The sequence below is a fragment of the Tiliqua scincoides genome, chromosome 2 (genome assembly GCF_035046505.1).
Source record: "Tiliqua scincoides isolate rTilSci1 chromosome 2, rTilSci1.hap2, whole genome shotgun sequence".
NCBI classification, from domain to species: Eukaryota; Metazoa; Chordata; class Lepidosauria; order Squamata; family Scincidae; genus Tiliqua; species Tiliqua scincoides.
Genome location: NC_089822.1, coordinates 84,216,171 through 84,238,037, shown reverse-complemented (window position 1 = coordinate 84,238,037; position 21,867 = coordinate 84,216,171). Strand labels below are relative to the sequence as shown.

The window sequence follows — 21,867 nt, the reverse complement described above, 5'->3', positions numbered from 1 at the left end:
CGCCGGCGTGGAGATTTGCATTCTGGGAAATGTAGTCCACCCCGGCCCTCTCAGAGTATTCTGCCCGCTGGCGCTTCCGGCGCCTAGTGAATGACAGCGATTCCGGTGCTGCTGCTGGTGACGCTGCCAGTGCTGCGTCAGGGTGCCTGAGGGAGGGCGATGGCGAGCGCCTACCGGCTCCGCTGCTCTCTGGTGGGGCATGAGCTGGACGTGCGGGGCCTCAGCTGCTGCCTGTTTCCCGCAGGCTCCTTCGTCTCAGTGTCCCGGGACCGGACGGCGAGGCTCTGGGCGCCGGACAGGTGAGTGCCTCTCCGTACCTGCCTGGGAGGAAGCCCCATTGAGCGTAGTGGGACTGCCTTCTGAGTAGACAGGCATAGGTTGTGCTCTAGCAAACTTTACCAGGAGTAAGCTCCATTGACTACAATGAGACTGACTTCTGAGTAGACAGGCATAGATTGTGCTCTAGCACACTTTCCCAGGAGTAAGCTCCATTGACTACAATGAGACTGACTTCTGAGTAGACAGGCATAGGATTGGGCTCTGGCTACAATCCATCCACACTTTCCTGGGAGTAAGCTCCATTGAATATAGTGAGACTTACTTCTGACTAGTTGGGCATAGGCTTGGGCTCTGAAGCACTCTGGGGTGGGAGGAAGAGATCTGCTGCTGCCCAGGCGCTGGCTGTGCCCTTATCCAGGTTCATGCTGAATGGAAGACAGAGCAGGGATGCCTGTATGTGTCTCTCTGAAATTATGGCCCATTTGTTGCTAGTTTCCTTTGTGGGATGGAAGAGGCAGACCTGTTGGATGGGGTTTGGAGTGAGTAGGGCTGAGCTGTAAGTCTGCTGAAGTTACTCACCTACAAAGCACTTTGCTAGCCTACCTTAAAACAGTAGGTTAGTTTGTAGCATCAGTAGCATCAGTTTGTAAGTCTCCAGTTCAACAGCACAATCCTGTACATGTCTACTCAGAAATAAGTCCTGTTGTGGTGGTGACAGAACTTCATGCAAGAGCTACCTATGCTTAAGAAATATCACCAACAATCACAAAGACTGTGTCATGAATGACACACGGATCCCAGCGGCACCTACAGTAGTGTATTGGCTGAGAGGACAACCTGCTCTCCAACTGCCAGCTAAGGACTGAAGAAGAAGTTTAGAAGTCTCCAGTCTAACGGCACAGTCCTATGCCTGTCTACTCAGAAATAAGTCTCATTTCAGGGACAGGGTGAAACACATGTGATGGTAGCTTTCCAAGCTGTGTTTATGCTACTATTTTTGTTCCCAGGTCTTTTTCTCAGAATTTTCCTATTTAAACAACAATGCATTGAAGTTTAGATAAAAAGTATGTTCTTTATATCTCTGGGTAGAATTCTTTGCTGTAGAATGTGAACTAAAACATTTTTGTTTTGTGTTTAGTTCCAACAGGGGATTTGCTGAAACGCACTGCATGCGTGGCCACTCTAATTTTGTTTCTTGCGTGTGTGTGATTCCTCCAAATGACATTTACCCACGTGGATTAATTGCCACTGGTGGTAATGACAGCAACATTTGCATCTTCACGTTGGACAACTCTACACCACTGTATACCCTTAAGAGTCATAAAAACACAGGTAAACAAAAACAGTATACTTTCTGGTTTTTATTTTTATTTACGTCACTTGAATCCCACTTAATGGGTTTCAGAGCATTTCAATTTGATGTGTGTTGCAGGTACATACTGCATATACATTTCCTCTATTGCATGATACTCTTGGACTTCTTAAATATTTATCTATTCTTCTTTGATATTTGTACTTTTATTTATATTGAAGATGCAGGATGTTGTGTAGTTCACATACGTTTCCTATTTCTTTTTCTATAAGTCCTTGTCCTGTAGGGTGAGATAGTCAGGCTGCAATCCTAACCACACTTTCCTGAGAGTAAGCCCTACTGAACAAAATAGGACACTTCTGAGTAGACCTGGTAAGGATTCTGCCCTCACTGAATTAATAACTACAGCATAAGCACCTGTGATGTGGTTGGCAAGGTAGGGTCTATGAGTAGCATCCCCCTTGATCTGTTGCACCACATGCTGCTGCCTCTGTGAGGCAGCTTGCCCAAGGCTTGGTAGTTCAGGTGGTGAAACATTTTTATGGAAAGTCATTGGTGACACAAATGGACGAAAGGTTGTAGACCCTAATGTAGATGCAAGTTCATGCAAAGTTTCTGATAGTTCTGAAACCAGACAAGGAAAAGAAACTGCCTCCTAGGATTGGGATATATTGCAAAGCCCCAATCCTGAAGCATTGCAGAATGCAATGCAGTGTCATGCGCCACCATCTCAGATCCACAAGTCTTTTCCTGAATCTGTACTTGCAAATGAGTGTGTGTGCCCTTTTAGTGCATAAATAGAACCTCAGATAGAACCCTTTGCTACTGCTTCTCTGTCAGCCTCCACTAGTTTCATCATTGCATGTGCACTTTCACATATCTTATCTTTCCCCCTGCTGTCCACTCTGCCATTCACCCTGTTGGCTTGCCAGCAGCCTCAACCACATACAGGAGCATATCTGTATTCCTGGAATTTCTACCTTTGTGCTTTTGCTACAAATATTGAGACTCATGCTTTCCCCATTCCCTCCAAATTCAAAAGTGGTTCTTGCTGAACTGAGAAGATGAGTCTGTGGGCTGAAATGCATGCAAATTCACTGATCCTGTTTTTTTTGACAGTGTCGAAAGAGTTGTGTGAAACCATGATAGCAGATAGGGAAGCTTAAAAACAGCTCCCACTATGGTTTCTAACCTGATCATGCATCCCCACTGGTGTGCATTTATTGCATAAAGACCAATCTGTTGAAAGCCAATTAGTTAGAACTACAGCAAAGGTTAAGTGCTTCGGTCCCCCAATCCTCCACCATCATTTGGGGCTGTTTCACACAACCCCTCTTGTGCTGTTTGTGTAAATTAGTAACTGGCAACAATACCACACATGAGCATGCTGATCAGATTGAGCCCTTTGTGACTCTTCCAATAGTGGAACACCAAGCTTCTGGAGGTTTGAGCTTAAACATGCATTTTCAGGTGCCCTTGTACAAGTTGCCTTCCAAGTTGCATTAGGAACATCTATTTCACATTGTGAGAATTGTAAGTGATGTATTATTATTAGTTTTGTAAAGCACAGTGAGAGAAGGATACAGATATTCTGGAAACTTTAAAGCACTTTTCCACAATTAAGCATTCTAGAAATCCTAAGAAAATGACCTCCACCCACATGTGATGTGCTTTATTTTCACATAGCTACATATTCCAGCATTTGTAAGGGAGACATACTGTTCCCTTGTACTTTCCTCCCTCCTGCCTTTTGTAGTTGAAGACTGTCACATATATTTTGGATAGTGTAGTAATTCATCTGTGTATTCTGTGCTGCATGGGAATGGCAGCATGTGTGCTCCTAGGAAGGTTGTTATCATCAGTTTGCTCTGAATTTTAATACTATCTAATTGGAAGAGACTTGAGAACATAATTTGCTAGCAGACATGAGTTTGTAACATGTGTTGGTACATCATGATCAGAACTGGTAACGGCTGTTGACACCAAAATATTGAAAGTTATGTGTCAGTAAGCCTGGTATGTTATTGGTTAAGTGAGATAGCTCCTACTGATAACAGTTTTCACAAATTCATTCAAACTGAAGGAATTTTCATACTAATAATTGTTGCTGTTGGTTGTGGAGGAATTGACATTTGTTGTTTTTACTATTGGAACTGGAACCAGTTCAGATGTTCACTATAATTAAAGCTGTTGTGTACGTGATTAGCTGCCAAGCTGCGTTGGTACAGTAACTGTGGTCATGAAAACCTGCCCAGTTGTATAATGTTGGATACCTTATATTGCACTTGTGGCCATGAAACCTGACCACCATACTTTGTCATATACACATAAGGGGAGAGAAAGAATAAAGGGTGGGGTTGGGGCTTAGGATCATGTGGGGTGGGGAAAGATAGGTGACATAATGTGTTAGGCGTATGTTCTTCTGTGGTTTGTTCTGTAGTATGTATTGCTATTCTATTGATCAAACAAATCCTGAATTTCAAGCCTCTAATCGAGGATGATTGTCTCCTATCTCATGCACTGAAGCAGTAATGGAAATTAAGGTAGTTAAGCTTAACCCATAAGGGTTATATCATTAGGGCTGGGATATTCATGTGGAAATATGTAAATTCCCTGTATTTGCTAGCATACAAAAAAAGGCTTTTCTAATTTATATTAAAAGTTAAACATGTGAATGCTGATTTAATTCTCTGTTCTAGTTTGTAGCCTCTCATCTGGAAAATTTGGCACTTTGCTTAGTGGCTCATGGGATACAACAGCCAAAGTCTGGCTGAATGACAAATGCATGATGACGTTACAGGTATGGTAGCTCTGCCATTGCCAATAGTTCATTACCAACAGATCATGAATAATTCATGGAGCTTCAGAAAACTTAGCTTGTCTTCAGCAACCTGAACATTATTTTCTTTTATAGGGCCACACTGCAGCAGTCTGGGCTGTGAAGATATTGCCTGAACAAGGATTAATGTTGACCGGTTCAGCTGATAAAACTATTAAACTGTGGAAGGCAGGTAGATGTGAGAGGACATTTACTGGTAGGTCTCTCACTAAAATGCTTTCTGAGTACTACATACTTCTTATCTGTATGCTGCCACTTTGTAATTTTCAGAGCACAAAAAGGGCTGAATTTTGTTCCAGAATTTTCCAAAAGAGGTAGTAAGGTTGTCCCTGCTCCACTTGATTACTCTTTGAAATTTTCCCTGTCCAGAAGGTTCCCTTCCCTGTTGGGAAGGTTCAGGTAGTTGAGGGAGATATGAAAATGCAGCTTGCATTCCACAAGCTGAGGTACATAACTGGGATGCATGTGTACCAAATTTTAGGTTTCTAATTGGTATTGCAGTACCTTAATCGTTTTTGGGTACACTTCATATGCTGTAAGTGTGTCTGTATGCTGTGTTTCCAGGACTGCAAACATTAATATATTTAATGCTAACTGAGGTGGACTTTACCAAGACCTACTTTTTGGAGAATGCTAACTTTAAGAATGTGGCTGGCAAATATCAACTTCTGAAAAGGATATTGCATGTGAATAAGCTAACAAATATTTTATCTATTCAACTTTTCTTTTTTTCATAAAGGACATGAAGACTGTGTAAGAGGCCTAGCTATCTTAAGTGAGACCGAGTTTCTTTCTTGTGCAAATGATGCCAGTGTTCGGAGATGGCAGATATCTGGTGAATGCCTTGAAGTTTATTATGGACACACAAATTATATATATTGCATATCTGTGTTTCCGCAGAGTAAAGGTAAGGCTATGACCTTGAAATGCTTTCTCTTTTCTTTTTTTAAATATGAAAAACATGCTTGTGCCTTCTGAATTAAAAAAAATTGTTCTAAGGACGTTGTTCCATTGACTAGCAGCTTTTCTTGCCCTAGCTTCGCAGTAATATGCAAACTTTCTACCTTTTTCACATTCATTTATCTGCCATGTAGCCCCTACATGTTGTACAGCACCTATTTTTCAATCACTGTGCCACAGCCCATTGGTGTACCTTGAATGGTCTGCAGGTGTGCCTCTGGAGTTTGGGGGTCATATATTAGGAGGGCCATTGGGGGATATGTGCCTTGACAATTTTTGTGTGGTGTGCCTTGACAATTTTAGCACCTTCTCATGAGACAAAAAGGGTTGAAAAATTGCTGTTAGAGGTTTAACTTGAGGTATATGTAGGGTGCTGACCAGGCCTGTTAGTTCACTGTTGTGCCATCTGAAGTGAGAGTGCACCCTAGAATATGCCCTTGCAACTGTACTATTTAGGTGAAGGTTTGTAATGGTGGACATGTCTAGCAGGGAAGCTTGTCCATCATTACTAATGTTCTTATTGAAGATTTCCTGAGTAGTTACCAGGAAATCCCCAGGGTTTCTTAGAGTTTGAAAATTGCTGCACTAGACTGCTGAAGGGGATAACCTCATGATCCCTGGGCATAAAGTCAAATACTAGATTTTTTTCCAGCTTCCTTGATAATTTGAATGTTAATGACAACCCAGGCATTTTAACTATCTGTGAATGATGTGATTGTCACTGAGTTTTGGCATAGGTTTTCTTGATTCAGTTCAAACCAGTGGCTTGATTCCAGAGATTAGTTTGTGCAATAGAAAGCATTTCTGCTTGCTTGTTTGCTGCAGAGGCTTGTTCTCAACAGTGGTATGCAGTGTGCCACGGGTGCTGCTGGTGAGAGAAGGGAATTCTGGATACACACATGCATGCCCTTATACTACATACATGGTTAAAAGTGGATCTTTGGATCCAAATCAATGGTTTGAAACTGGATCAGAAAAAAAATAAGCTATTCTTTGGTATCATATTTATGTAATCTGTATTAATGTTTGTGTTTTCTGTATTGTACATAGAGGAGCCTAATTTGTTTTAAATATAGTTCTTTCACTACATAAGGAATGATTTGTTCTCATTTTAGATTTTATCACCACTGGTGAAGATAGAACACTCAGAATCTGGAGAAAAGGTGAATGCTCTCAAACAATCAGACTTCCAGCTCAGTCTGTCTGGTGCTGCTGTGTGTTGGACAATGGAGACCTCGTTGTTGGAGCAAGGTATTCAAGCTTCATAATGCAGTATCCTTCAAGAGAAATATACAAAACACCAAGACAGGCTGTGTGTGTATGTTTCAACTATGTGAAGAAATGTTTTGTGCATGATAAGCCATTGAATAAATGGTTATTGAGTGTGTTTCTCTCTCTCTCTAGGATAGATAAATCACTTCATAATGTACTCCATGAGTTGGTAAATGTACAGTTGACCCCCAGCATCTGTGGGGGTTCTGTTCCATCTCCCCAGCCTCAGAAGGCCTCCTGGAAGCCTTAGAAACACACTTCCTCATACCTTCTCTGGACATGACTGGAAGACTCTTCTGGTTGTGTCTGGAGGGGTACAGTGAGGCCCTCCTGATGTGGGTCGGACCCACGTGGGTTCAAGCCCTCAGGTCCCAATCCCATGGATAAGGAGGGTACACTGTATATCGTGATTCACCAGTGGTTCAGAACCATTGCGTTTTGGATTCTTGCAAAGCATGTGCAGCTCTCTTCTTTCCTCTAGTAGCTGCTATTGTCACTTTCATGTGTTAAAGGGCACATGAATCAGGCCTCAACTTCATTTTCATTTTAGAGGTAGGAATCATAGTATCACTAGAGATGGAATGCAGTTTGCTATGTAAACCACTTTGAACTTCTGTTTGAAAAGCAGTATATAAAAATTGGTAATAATACTTGAAGATGCCTACCAGCTGTTAGTCATCATAGCTCAAGATTCAAAAGCAGCATACCTCTCTCGTTACTGGAATGGGTGACTATACTAGCACTTCCTAGAGACTACTGGGAGACCATTATATGATAAAATGAGGGGGACTTTGGTGTGATTTTAGAAAGTAGTGTGAATTTTTCAGCCAATGGTGCATACTTGGAATTTCTTAACACATTTTTTAAGCCTTAAGTATGATGTGATCTTGTGGGTGCAATCCTGCTTTTGTAAAGTTATAACAGGTCATTGGATCACAAGAACATAAACAGTGGTTTTGTCTCTTTACGTATCTCATACAAACCTGATGTTAGCCCACCCCCTGCTGCAATTCACTGGATTATTCAGAAGTCAGTTCTTCCATTTTGATATTGGTTCTGCCATCTTAGACCTCTTGTGTAGGGCAAAGGCTAGCAGTAACAATGGAAATAATACTGTAGCTTTTTTTCAAGAATACATTTCCTATGAACACCTTTGGTTAACAAAAAATAATTTTTATTTTTCTTCCTTTAGTGATGGAATTATTAGAGTGTTTACGGAGTCTTTGGAGCGCACAGCAAGTCTCGAAGAGATTCAGGCTTTTGAAAATGAACTTTCTCAAGCAACAATTGATACTAAAACTGGTGACCTTGGGGACATTAACGCTGATGATCTTCCTGGCAAAGAGCATTTGGATGAACCTGGTATAGTTTTCAGATTCTCCTGCAGTTTTTCTCCTCACTAGTTAAATTAGCCACTAAGAATGCATTGCTATCTAATGTGCATGTTCTAATATCTTAATTGCTAAATATCTTGAATTTGTTCTATAACCACAGTAGTAAATTATGGCCTGATAGCATGTTATCCAGACACTGCCAACACAAATTGAATATAAAAACGAAACATTAAAGATTTCAAACGCATTTCTATCAGTGATATTTCTTTCAGTTTACATTTTAGAAAAATTCAGGCTTAGATTTAGGCCCTATGTTATACAGGTATAACCTTTATGCTGAGGTGTCACATGAACCTCTTAGGTGATTAGCAGTTTTATCTCAACGCAATGGGAAGGGCCCTTTAAATCAAAGGAAAAAACACGTTTAAAACAGCCTCATTAAAGGGGGAAGAGGGCAGCCACTAGGCAATCCATTAATCATTCTCTCTCCAAGCGCTTAGAACAGCTTCACTCCCAGGCAAGCGACCCCTCCCTTCCCCCCCGAGCACATGAAAGAATGCAAATATTATCACATCAATTTTTTCCCTGCACTGGGCTCCTGGGGAAGGGAGGCATCACTGCCTCGAAGTGAAGCTTTTCTAAACACCTAGAGAGAGACTGATTGTCTCTGTGTGCTTTACAAAAGGTCAGCAAGGCTGTTTTTAAATCGCTGAGCAAAAGGACATTGTTTGTTTTTTAAATGGATTTGCTTTAGTGTGATTTTTGCCATCCATGTGAGTTCTGGGAACGGAGCCCTCACGAATAACGAGACTCAACTTTTATGACCTTCTGTTTCCTCTCAGAGTTTGGCTTGGTAATCACTGTATAGGCTGCTGTCTCATTTACAAGCCTCCTGTAAAAAGACTCCCTGCTTTAGGTAGGAGGGACAGAACCAGACCTGTGCACTTGGAGGCTGATGCTCACGTTCGTAGACATGGGCAATATTGTGATACCTTGTGGTTTAGCTGTTGGGGCAGGGTACTTGTAAGCCTTTTAGTCAGCTGACTAGAGTGCTGATTTTCTGAAAAGTCTGTCTGTGAGCACCACTTGCAGTTGCACATATGCACTTTGGGCATACATCAGGACCATATTCTCTTTGATTTCAACGAACTATGCTGCCTAAAAGTTCCATATTGTTGCTTTGAACTTTGTTTCATCCCAACGAGTTCTTACTGTTTCTTTTCAGGGAAGAAACCAATTTGGTTGTTAAACTTTCAGCATGTAATTTTGTTATTTTTCAAGGTACAAGGGATGGTCAGACAAGACTTATCAAAGATGGTGGAAAAGTTGAAGCTTATCAGTGGTGCGTCAGTGAAGGGCGGTGGGTGAAAATTGGGGATGTTGTTGGCTCATCTGGAGCCACCCAGCAGACATCTGGAAAAGTTTTATTTGAAGGAAAGGTAAGTATTCTTCCATTTCTAATGTTTACTCAGACACCAGTTGTCCATGCTCTTCTAAATTCTGTTCTGTGTTTTAATTTTGACATAAAGGAGTACGACTATGTTTTCACTATTGATGTCAATGAAAGTGGAACTTCCTACAAGCTACCATATAACATCAGTGATGATCCATGGCTAACTGCTTACAACTTCCTGCAGAAGAATGATCTAAATCCCATGTTCCTGGATCAGGTGGCCAAATTCATAATGGATAACACCAAAGGACAAACACTGGGGCCAGCCAACAATGAGTTTTCAGATCCTTTCACAGGTAACAAAAACCATGCACTCTTTTTTATCTGCTTTCTTGTGTCTGAAAAATGAGTGATTAAAAAGGCATGTACTCATTTAATGCAAGATGTCAGTGTTCTTTTGCTTCAAGCCATGCTTCAAAGCACTCGCTTGCCTTTTTATTTAAGGCTCTTGAAGACAACTTTACTGGAAAAGAACTCTGCTTTTGGGCACTTCACTAGAACCTCATGGAGACTGTTTCTAGGAGTCATCCATGGACATTAACAAACTTGTTTTTACTATTGTATTGCCTTTTTATAGGTGGTGGCCGCTATGTTCCCGGTTCTTCCTCAGAGTCCAATGCAAGACTTGCAGCAGATCCATTTACAGGTATTACTTTGGTAAAAGTGAATGAGTGAAATTTGCTTTGTAGACCAAGCAGTAACAGTGCCTTTTGCTTTGCATTTTATAGTATGTACTACTTAGGTATAAGACAGTGGAATGTCATTATACTATGCATTGTATTATTACCTGTGCAGCAGAAATTACTTTTGGTTGGCTCACTGGACAGAAGCTTTGGGAAGAAATCTCTTGGTTGCATTCTTTTCTCTGATGGCTAGAGTTGTGGGTTATACATGTAAACATCCTTCTCTCACCAACAGCTTATTGGTGAATGCATACAATTCTCACTTCTCTCCCTTGGGTCCCTTCTTTGGGTACACTGAAGTGCTTTGGTGAAACCATGATGGCTAAATTGAGATATATCTTTGAAAGGATTTGTGCCAGTTTTGACCATACAGAAAGCTGAAGCTGCAATCATGTGTAACAGGCTCTCTTACTCCCAAGAGTGTGAAGTGAGGTACATATGTTAGAAAGAAGGAAGCCTCACAAACTCAGTGGGACTGACTGATTTCTTAGTAAATATGATTAGGTTTATTTACCAAGTTTTGACATACTTAGTATGAGAATTGCAGAAGGTGGTGTGAACTTGCTGTTGAGATATAATTATTGCTACTCAGTTTAAATATTGTGATTAAAATTTCATTTATGAAGAAACTGTGTAACTAATATTTGCTCACATTTGTTCCTCTCTAGGTGCTGGTCGCTACGTCCCAGGTTCAGCATCTGACCCTGCAGCTCCTCTAAGTGGAGTTGATCCATTTACAGGTCAGTAAAGATCTTGTGTTGCAAGCGAGAATACCTGTGTCAAAGGTCTGTGCTGCAACCATGTAATTACCACTTGAATTGATTGTTCTGGAAGGAGCAGCTGGGTTGCTCTGACTCATCTTCCTCCCTCCTTCCTGTCCTTCCCTGACATCATGGAACTCTCTCATTGCCACTCTGTCCACTTAGCTTCCTTTCTTTTGCTATAGCTGATGTTTTTCTAATTGGAGAGTCTGAACACAGTACTTCAGTAGCTTTGTGTGCACTTCCTCCAGGTTTTAAAGAACTTTTGGTCCTCGTACTGGTAACAGCATGTGTAGTTTTTTTTTATTTAAAAGTAACAGTGGAAACAATGATACAATAGAAGGAAAATAGGTGCAGTAGGGTGGATAAGTAGCAACTATAGTAGCAGAAGGCCAATGGGGGAAACAAAGAGGAGTGGCAGACAATGGTAGGATTAAGAAAAGACAGAGTGACCAGGATATGAGGTTGTCTGCATTGTTTTCAAGGTTGCTAAACTGTGGTAGGGAGAATGTCTCATCTATTGCAGTCCACTATGGTCTTGATGTGGTCTTTTTGTTTACAGGAACAATTTTTATTTATGAATACTTTTTTTATAAAGCAGTTGCTAAGGCTGAATCTTATAGCCCTCTAACAACTGGCACTCACTTCCAGCCTGTGTTTTGAACAGGGCTGAAAGATCCCCAGCTCAAGGGCTGGATCCGGAGTTTGGCCAAATCTTTCCCTCCCGTGACCAGCACTCACAGTTCTGGAGCACCGCAGCTATTCTTGTTCCCAGATCAGGATAACATGACACTCTGGCCAGTCATGCCTTCATGGAAACCTGGGCACAATGCCCATTGGGGCGTCACACCATAGACTGGACTGGCCAGAGCATTGTGTTGTCACGATTTGGGGACAAGAAGAGCTGTTGGTGCTCTGGAACTATGAGTACTATTCATGCCAGGGAACGCACTCCCTGTCACAGCGAGCGCAGGTTTGAGTGCTACAGGTCTTGAAGGTGGGATGGTAGGTTGCTGCCACCACCCAAGGCCAGAGAAAACAGGATAGAAAAAGGCTGCCTGGGGAAGACCTCTCTTCCTGAAGAATGGAGAGCCTCGCAGTCCTTAAAAGCTGGACAGGAGCAAAGTCTGGTGTCTTGGAAAGATGGAGCAATCCACTCCTGAGTAAACTGGGATGAGGCAGGTTAAAATAGTAATGGTGAAGAGGTGTGCGTGCATTTGTTTTTTTTTAAATAAAAACACCAAAACAAAAAGGATGAAAGCAGTTGAAGAATTGTGGCACAGCAATAGAAAGTTTTAGGTGAATGGGTTGGGCAAAGGATAGCACAGAGGTTAAATGGTAAGTGGAAAAGAAAATGAGCTATTTATGGCTAACTGGGTACTTGCCATATCTTAGGAACTTGCATTAATTCAGGATCTTGTTTCTTACACCTACCTGTAACCAGGTGTATCCAGTGTGCTGGATGACAGATCAGGGCAAATATGTAAAGTGGGATGCTTTTTGTAATCTGTGGTCATTAATCAGGTTTTACCTGTTAGATTGGTCACTTGAGCCTCTTGAATTTCCCATTCTTGGGAGCCAGGCGAGCTTCACAATCCAATGAGCTGACCCAAAGCCAAGTGTTTGGTCTATTGGTCAGTTGGAAAAGAAGAGTATACAATAAGCAACAGCAACATGGCAATTGCACTCTGATTATTCAACAGGTTCTTTGGGATGCTGAGGTGTCACATGAACCTCTTAGGTGATTAGATGATACAAACAGGTGGAAAAACTGCGGGGGGATTGAGGATTTTCACTTCAGCAATAGATATTGGAAAAATTGGTTTTTGGTTTTGGACAATTATAACTTTATAATCACGCCACGCTGTTGTTCCAAGCTGACTTGAAATGATTCTCATATGATGCAGTTAAGATATCTGGTCTTCTGGGTAGTGGATCAAGCACCTGCTAATGCTCCCTTCCCTTCCTACCTGGACTTCTGAAAAGTCTGTTTAGTACAACAAGATTAAAGTTGTTTGTTTTAGGGCACAGTCCTAACCAACTTTCCAGCACTGGCATAGCTATGCCAGTGGGGCATGTGCTGCATTTTGCAGTTGGGAGGCAGTCACGGAGGCCTCTCAAGTTAAGACAATGTTTGTTCCCTTACCTAAGAGTTACATTGCCCTTACCTCAGTGCTGGAAAGTTGGTTAGGATTGTGCCCTTATTCATGTAAATCCTTTGTAGGACAGTGAAATTTAGGGCAGTTTAAAAATCTCATATAAATAACCGGTGCCTGAGGGCACTTATTGAAATAAATTGGCTATCTATGTGCTGGTCCTCTTTCCTAGTGTTGCTTTTTCATTTTGAGTTTGGGAAGCTGCTTTCCCTTACTAATGCCGAGTGTGAGTACCAGGCAGCAGGAGTCTTAACAGCAGGGCTCTCTCTTGAAGGCCAAGAAGCCTGGACAAATTCAACTTTCATAATATTCTGATCTATTTTTCCATAGATGTAATGCTTTTGTTTGCAGTTGTGGCAGGGAGGGAGGTGAACTCTGGGACAAGGATAGAATAACCTGGGGATAATTGCAGTTCAATATGTAGTTGGCTGTCGTTGTTCCCTGCATTTCTCCTGCAGTTGTCTAAGGGAGAATACCATATCAGTGGTGGACCTGTTGGCTCGGAATCCGCACTGCGATTCTGGATAGACGCTCTCTGCAAGTACCTGGAGCCTCTTTAGTGCAAATTGGGCAAACAGCTTTCCTACAACGCTAAGGAGAGAGATGCCACGGTAGTTGTTGCAGTCACCCCTGTTGCCTTTGTTCTTGTACAGCGTGATCCCTCATATCTTGAGGTACTCTACCTTCTCTCCAGCAGAGACAGAGGATTTCATGCAGCTCAGTGACGATGATCTCTTTGCAGCACTTCAGGACTTCAGCAGGGATGCTGTCTTTTCCAGGTGCCTTGCCAAAGGCAAGGGAGTCCAGGGCCACGTGAAGTTCTTCTAGGGTTGGTTCACTGTCAAGCTCCTCCAGCACAGGCAGGCACTCATTGTTATTCAGCGCTTCTTTGGTGACTACATTTTCTCTGGAATGACAGCCACTCTTTATAGCCTTCATAGATCTCACGAAGGCTTTCGACCTGGTCAGCAGGGAAGGCCTCTTCAAGATTCTCCCCAAGATCGGATGTCCACCCAGGCTCCTCGGCATTATCAGGTCTTTCCACAAGGACATGAAGGGCACTGTTATCTTTGATGGCTCCACATCAGACCCCTTTGACATCCGAAGCGGAGTGAAGCAGGGCTGTGTTCTTGCACCTACCTTGTTTGGGATTTTCTTCGCTGTCCTGCTGAAGCAGGCCTTTGGAACTGCAACAGAAGGCATCTATCTCCAGACCAGATCAGACGGAAAGCTCTTCAACCTCTCTAGACTGAGAGCAAAGTCCAGCTGAAATGTCTGCGTGACTTCCTCTTTGCCGACGATGCAGCTGTCACTACCCACTCTGCCAAAGATCTCCAGCAGCTCATGATTCGTTTTAGCAAGGCTTGCCAAGATTTTGGACTGACGATCAGCCTTAAGAAAACACAGGTCATGGTTCAGGATGTGGACTCGCCTCCCTGCATTACAATCTCTGTGCATGAACTGGAGGTTGTCCATGACTTTGTGTACCTTGGCTCAACGATCTCCGACACGCTTTCTCTCGATACCGAGCTAAGCAAACGCATCGGTAAAGCAGCTACCACGTTTTCCAGACTCACAAAGAGAGTCTGGTCCAACAAGAAGCTGATGGAACATACCAAGATCCAGGTCTACAGAGCTTGCATCCTGAGTACACTTCTGTACCGCAGCGAGTCATGGACTCTTCGCTCACAACAGGAGAGGAAGCTGAACGCTTTCCACATGCGCTGCCTCCGACGCATCCTCTGCATCACCTGGCAGGACAAAGTTCCAAACAACACAGTCCTGGAACGAGCTGGAATCCCTAGCATGTATGCACTGCTGAAACAGAGATGCCTGCGTTGGCTCGGTCATGTCGTGAGAATGAATGATGGCTGGATCCCAAAGGATCTCCTCTATGGAGAACTCGTGCATGGAAAGCGCCCTACAGGTAGACCACAGCTGCGATACAAGGACATCTGCAAGAGGGATCTGAAGGCCTTAGGAGTGGACCTCAACAGGTGGGAAACCCTAGCCTCTGAGGGGCCCGCTTGGAGGCAGGCTGTGCAGCATGGCCTCTTCCAGTTTGAAGAGACACTTGGCCAACAGACTGAGGCAGAGAGGCAAAGAAGGAAGGCCCATAGCCAGGGAGACAGATCAGGGAGAGACTGCACTTGCTCCCAGTGTAGAAGGGATTGTCACTCCCGAATTGACCTTTTCAGCCACACTAGACGCTGTTCCAGAACCACCATTCAGAGCGTGATACCATAGTCTTTCGAGACTGAAGGTTGCCAACTAATATGTAGTTAAATATTTTTTTCTGATTCTGTATGTATAAACGTGTGTGTGTGTGTGTGTGTGTGTGTGTGTGTGTGTTTTAGTGATGAATTGTTAAATAGAAATTGTATTTTCTCTAGAGGAGTAGTTTGGACTAATTTTTGCTGAGCTTTATTGTCATTCTGAGTAACAAGAGAACTGTCCTTTCCTCTGCTTTTCAAAAAAGACCACTTTTTGCAGGTTTTGCATCTGGAATCTTATTTACAAAATTGAGAAATGTGTTAACTTCCTGTTGAAATTTTCATTTCCTGTATAAGATCATCATTTATACATGTGATTGAAATATTTATAGTGAGATGTGACAGTATTGGAAGTGTGCCATGTCATTGAACCTTGGATTTTATATCATGCTATTTATATAGGCCTTTTCACATAGAAGTTATTCGTTAAGATTCTTATTGCATTCTCTCTTTAAAAGTAGTTTGTTGTCTGCCTCAGTGGGTTGTCGTGAAGCTGAGACTTCAGAATTAATTGCGTGCCCAAGGTCACCCAGTGAGCTTAATTGCAGAGCATTATTTAAAAATCCAAACAGAGAATAACTTGTTCTGCAATCCCTTTTAAAAACTACATAATGTGACAATCAAGTACAGTAATATTTTCCAGTTTTATATAGTACAAAACTAGTCCACCAAATATTTAAAATAGCCTACCTATTTTCTTTTTTTAGGGACTAATGCGTACCAGTCAGCTAAAACTGAAAATGTTTATTTTCCAAAGAAAGAAGCTGTTACTTTTGATCAGGCAAACCCAAAACAAATACTAGGTGAGTATTTCTATTTGACATTAAATCACACCTTGAAAAAACAATTAGGTTTCTAACATGTCCATTCTGTAGAACACACACTTGAATCCTATGCCCGTATTGAACCCCTTCAGCTTGATTACATGTTGTGAATACATAACATAGGAAGGTTTGATTATACACAAAATTTATGTTTTTAATATAATGAAGCAACCCCTTGCCTCTCATAAAGTATAAATATTGCAGTTCTGTCTCTTTGCCCTGTACTGTATGTTTATATAACAAAGCTTTGTCTTATCCCCTTGGGAAAATGTGAATGTTTTGGTACTCCATCAGGATTGGAGCATATTTAAACATGTTTAATGTACTTGCTTTTTTGCTTCTATGGTGAACTGTCAACCAGAGTCCTCCCTGGCAGTACTTGGTGCCATGAGGAGGAGCATTAAAAGTACTGCCTGCTTTCCCCTTTCTATGCAGCTGGAATATGTGACAAGGGATGCAAACAATGAGCTGCAACTTAATCATGGATCTGCCTTGTGGCAAGTGGATTTTTTATGTACAAACTGTACAATACAAACCTTTTTTTTGCTGTTTAGATCTTTAGTCATTAAAAAGTAAGGTTAGTTTCAAGTTTGCTCATTTGCATTACAGCAGCAGTTCCCAAACTGGAGAGTAGCTACCCACCGGGGAACCGGAAATGAGCCATTCCTCCTTAAGGGGAGTGGCCCAGGAATGGGTCTCTGACAGCGCTGCAGCGATTGTGATGCTGTGGGGACCCAGGGACATAGTAACATACCTGGGAGCGTCCTGGAGGCATGCAGCCCCCTCTGTGACCCTCTGCGTGCCTGCATGGAACTCCAATCTGCTATCAGGGCTCACTTCCAGTTTTCAATTCTGCAAACCGGAAGTGAGCTCTCATAGCAGATCGGAGGTCAGTACAGCTACACGGAGGGTTGCAGTGGGGGCTGCAAACCTCCAAGACCATCAAGGAGGCTGCAGGAAACCCCCAGGTACATTACAATGTCCCTGGGTCCCCACAGCACCATAATCACTGCGCACCATTGAGGCCGCTCCCACCCCGTCCCTGCAGCAACTTAGTGTGGTTCAAAAGTCCAGATAGAACTTTGCATTATAAGATTAATGTGTTTGGCTCTTAAGAAGAATATTGGAGCACATTTGTTAAATAATTTAAGATGGTGTAACCCTTGCCCATTTTAGTTGCCCATTCTAGGCTGTAATTCAATCTTGTGAAGGAGTGCACATCCCTTGTCTTATTGTACTCTGCACTTAGGGTAATATGACATGGAAATGCCTGCCCTTTACATGTTACTTTAAGTACATAGTGAAAGGGAGTGGTACGCAGCATGAGTTGGACCACCTCCCCGGTGTCTGAACTGGGCCTCAGCTTCTAATTTACATGTAGTGATGTGGGGTGGGTTTTTTTTTATTTTTTAAAGGTAGGCACTAGGATTTGGCTACCTAGGGAGAGAGTTTGTAAAACATATCCAGCACAGACAGGGTGTTTCATGACAGTACCAACCATCCATGGGTCATATAGATCGCAAGAACTTCCCTGTGATCACTTGGTTTTGCTTTGTGTTCTTTAACAGATTTATAAAGACATGTTCAAGTTATTTGGCTTTTCAGAATCTCAGGGCGATTATCATGACAGTGGGCCCTCTGTATCCACAGATTCAATCTCAGATTGAAAATATTTAAAAAATTCCAGGAAGTTCAAAAATCAAATCTGCATATCTAAAAAGCAAAAAGCGTACCTAATGAATATGTGAACTCTCAAGCAATAGTTATTGTTAGATTTTAGAGCAGTGCTTTCTAAAGAGGTAGTTTTTATTAAATGTAGCTTTCAGCCTGACACCAAGCACAAGCCTTTTCCTGTTGTACATTTCTCCCTTTCCTGCCAGAGCTGATGCTGTTGCTTGTTTCCAGAGTTAAAAGCCTGTTGCAGGTCTGTCCCTGCCCGACAAGTTGGAGGAGGGGTGCGGTCAAGGCAGTTTGCAGCTCCTGCTTTGCACACCCAGATTGGGCTGAGGCTGCCGACCAGCACACAACAGTGGGAAAGATGGGCAGCATTGTTGAGAATGCTGCACTCTGTGCCCTAAGCCAAGATAGGCTTTTTGTCAAGCACCTGTTTTCCCTTTCCTGCTGCTATTTGAAGTGACTTCAGCATCTGCAGATTTTGGTATTCACAGAAAGTCCCAGAACCAATCTCCACAGATACGGGGCACCCACTGTACTTTTTAAAAATACTACTTCTAAATACTAAATAATACTAAGTACTACTTTTAACTTCCAGGACCTACTTAAAAACTCTTTAAATTTTAACTTCATTTTTTGACTTTTTTTTAAAAAACTTATTTTAATTTCAGGATCCAAGTTTTATTGTATTTTATGGTTTTAAATGTCTTATTTTTATGCATATTTATATATTTTATGTTTTTAATGATTTTATTTGTGAACCGCCTTGAGTGCCCTTTACTGGGATAGAAATGCGGAAAATAAATTAAATAAATAAATAACACCTGTCCTGTGAAAACTTACAATGCTGTGAACTTGCCTGCACGTTTTTCATAGCATGATGCTTGTATACAATACTAGCTGAGCTTTTACACCAGGGATGGGGCTGTATCTCAATGCCAGAATATGAACAATACATGTGGAAGGTCCCAGGTTCAAGGCCTGATATCTCCAAGGACGGCTGAGAAAGGCCATACTCTTGAGAACAGTTGCTACTAGTCTGTGTAGTTAATACTGAACCAAGGTATTCTGTATTCAGAATACAGGGACCAAGGATCTGACTCCAAATAAGGCATATCTATATGTCCTTTTCTGAGATTCGATACAGTGTTCTATGAGCTGAGTAGGTGTCGCCCAAGTCTGTAATTCAGGCATCTAGGTTGGCATAAATGTTAGCACAATATCTAGGGAACCCTGGAATTTTACTGAATCAACCATTAGCTGAAACTTGTGCAGTGTGTTTCAGAATATGGAAGTATGTGGATTGAAGAGGCCTGAATAGAGTAACTGCAAAATGTCTCATGTTTGTGGTCACCCAGGTAAACTGAAAGAACTTAACGGAAGTGCACCTGAAGAACAACAGTTAACTGAAGATGATTTCAGTCTCCTAGAAAAGATGTTGGCTATAATATGCCATGCCTCTGATGAAGCACCCACAGCACAGCAGCTTCAGACTTTGTGGAAAGCAATTAACTGGCCAAATGGTATGAAACAGTTATGAAAGTCATGAAGGCAAACTAGATGTAATGAAGGCAATTTGAAAAGCTCACTTTAGCTAACATATATTTTTAAGTAAGCTATTTATACCCCCTAGTCCTATTTTTTACCTGTTGGTGTTAGTTTAATCATGGGCCTTTCTAAGTAAAGGGAAAATCCGCTGATACCACCTAAATTGATCAGGTTCAAAACTATTCATTAGCGAAATCCCTCTCATCCTTTGGTGGGGCAAGGTATATATGATGGGGGCCTACTGGAGAGTGAAGTGTATCTGTGTAGCTCTGCACATTTTTTTGCTGGGAATTAATAGCAGAAGTTTCTTTAACAGATAAAATTAAAATGGTGCCCATAGTGACACCAGTTTTTTTGGAGAGTAGGTTTATTTGTTTATAGCATTTGTAAAATGTTTATATCCCAACGTGTGTGTCTCGTAATGCCTTAGGACGTTCTGGCAACTCACAGGAGTGCCAGAGGGTGTCCCTGGTGGCCCCTCCTACCGGTTCTCCTAAGTTCACCTTAGACTTTGTGAAATCCAAGAGGATCATGCCCAAATCCAACGAGATTTGGGCATCACCATCTTGGATCTTGCGAGGTTTCGTAGGATGGTGGCACCCGGCTGAGCTGAGAAGAGGCTGTGGGGGCATCATGACCCAGATATGTTTGGGTACCATTGGTTATAGCATCTTTCATTTTCTTACAAAATGCCCAAGGTAGCTGTTGGTAAAACAAGATACAGTTGCAATGAAAAAAGACAAACAGAAGTAACGGATAAATTAACTAAAGAGAAAAAAACCAGAAATACCCTCCCTTAACAGTCTTCCTGATTTGATGCTCTTTACTTGATACAAGAATTGGTGTGATGTAGTATCTTCAAGTGGTTCATATCTTACCTTGGCCAAGAATTCATTAGTTTGTGATACAGTGTCATATGCTATTTGTGCTAAACTTTAAACCTTAGATTACTTGACAATTACTAAATGTTTAACTTCCAGAATAAACATCTAACAGCACAATACTATTCTTGTCTATTCAGAAATAAGTCCCATTTTTTACAATGGGGCTTACTCCCAGGAAAGTGTGCATAGAATTGTAGCCTAGCAGCCCGATCCTATCCACACTTTCCTGGGAGTAAGCCCCATTGACTATAACGGGAGTTACTTCTGAGTAGACATGCATAGGATTGGGCTGTAAGCCATATTGGAGGAAACTCTTTCTCTGGTTTTACTTCTTTAAATGCCTCAGTAGCTGCTAATATCAGGAATGCCTTTAGTAGCAAAGCAGAGGAAGGATCACAGGTATTTGGAATTCACATTTATAGTGCCTATAAAATGAACTTATTTGCATATGTGGATTTTTGTTCATCCTAGTTTATCTAAACATGAAGTGTATGTGTTCCAGAGAAGTATTTCATTTCTGTCCTAGTTGAGCCTGGCAGAACTCTGAACAATTAAGGCTGGAGGAATCCTTAGAAAAGGATTAACAAACCTATTGTAGAACTTCAGGGGATAACAGTGCACCTTACTTTGTGTTTGTTTTTTCAGATATTGTCTTTCCAGCCCTAGATATCCTTCGGTTATCTGTCAGGAACTGCAGCGTGAATGAAAGGTTCTGCAGTGAAGAGGATGGAATTCAGCTCAGCAGCCATCTTCTTAAATTTCTGAATCCTGGAGGAAAACAAGCCAACCAGATGCTGGCCCTCAGAATTCTCTGCAATTGTTTTGTCCATCCATCTGGCCAAAAGCTCATGATGTCACAGGGTGACTCAATAATGTCACAAGCAATAGAACTGAAACTGAGCAGCAATAAGAACATTCACATTGCACTGGCCACCTTGGCTCTGAACTACGCTGTCTGTTTACATAAAATTGATAACATTGAGGGCAAAGCTCAGTGCTTGTCGGTGATCAGCACAGTCATGGAAGTTGTGCAAGATCTTGAAGCTATTTTTAGACTGCTTGTGGCTCTTGGGACACTAATTAGTGGTGATTCAAACGCTGTACAGTTAGCTAAGTCTCTGGGGGTTGACTCTCAAATTAAAAAATATTCCTCTGTATCAGAACCAGCTAAAGTAAATGAATGTTGCAGGTTTGTACTTAATTTGCTCTAGGACTATGGTGAAGATAAAAAATTTTCATATTTTACAAGGATTGAAAAAAAGTTATGTGGGTTACTATCTAGGCATCAAATGAAACAACCTAAATAAAATCTTTTTGCACTGAATTGCAAAGTGTTATCCTTCAAAACAGGAATGCATGAAGGCCCTACTGTGCAATTCATTTGTGGTACCACAGAGTCTTGTGAATTAAATATCCAAGCAGCAGCCCACAAGAGTTTTGATTTAGTGGTGTTGTTGAAGAATGAGCTACCTAGCTTTATTTTTTAATTTAAATTTAAATATTTTAGAAGAAAGCACAATAGTATACTATAACAGCATTTAGAATGTAGTGTGTGCCTATCCTTGCTTTCTACTGTGCTTTCTACTGTGTGGTGTTGTACCTAAGGTGGTCCTGA

At 41.7% G+C, this 21,867-nt stretch overlaps 1 protein-coding gene across 1 annotated transcript; it reads left to right on the top strand.

Moving 5' to 3' along the window:
• The first annotated feature begins 145 nt into the window (after window positions 1-145).
• PLAA (phospholipase A2 activating protein) lies at window positions 146-21,576 on the top strand. Its single transcript, XM_066618559.1, has 14 exons — window positions 146-299; window positions 1,418-1,611; window positions 4,291-4,391; window positions 4,506-4,626; window positions 5,170-5,337; window positions 6,506-6,641; window positions 7,855-8,024; window positions 9,278-9,435; window positions 9,526-9,745; window positions 10,027-10,095; window positions 10,801-10,872; window positions 16,030-16,125; window positions 19,179-19,343; window positions 20,898-21,576. The coding sequence occupies exons 1-14, from the start codon at window positions 160-162 to the stop codon at window positions 21,461-21,463; spliced, it is 2,376 nt and encodes a 791-aa protein (XP_066474656.1). The 5' UTR covers window positions 146-159; the 3' UTR covers window positions 21,464-21,576.
• The last annotated feature ends 291 nt before the right edge of the window (window positions 21,577-21,867 follow it).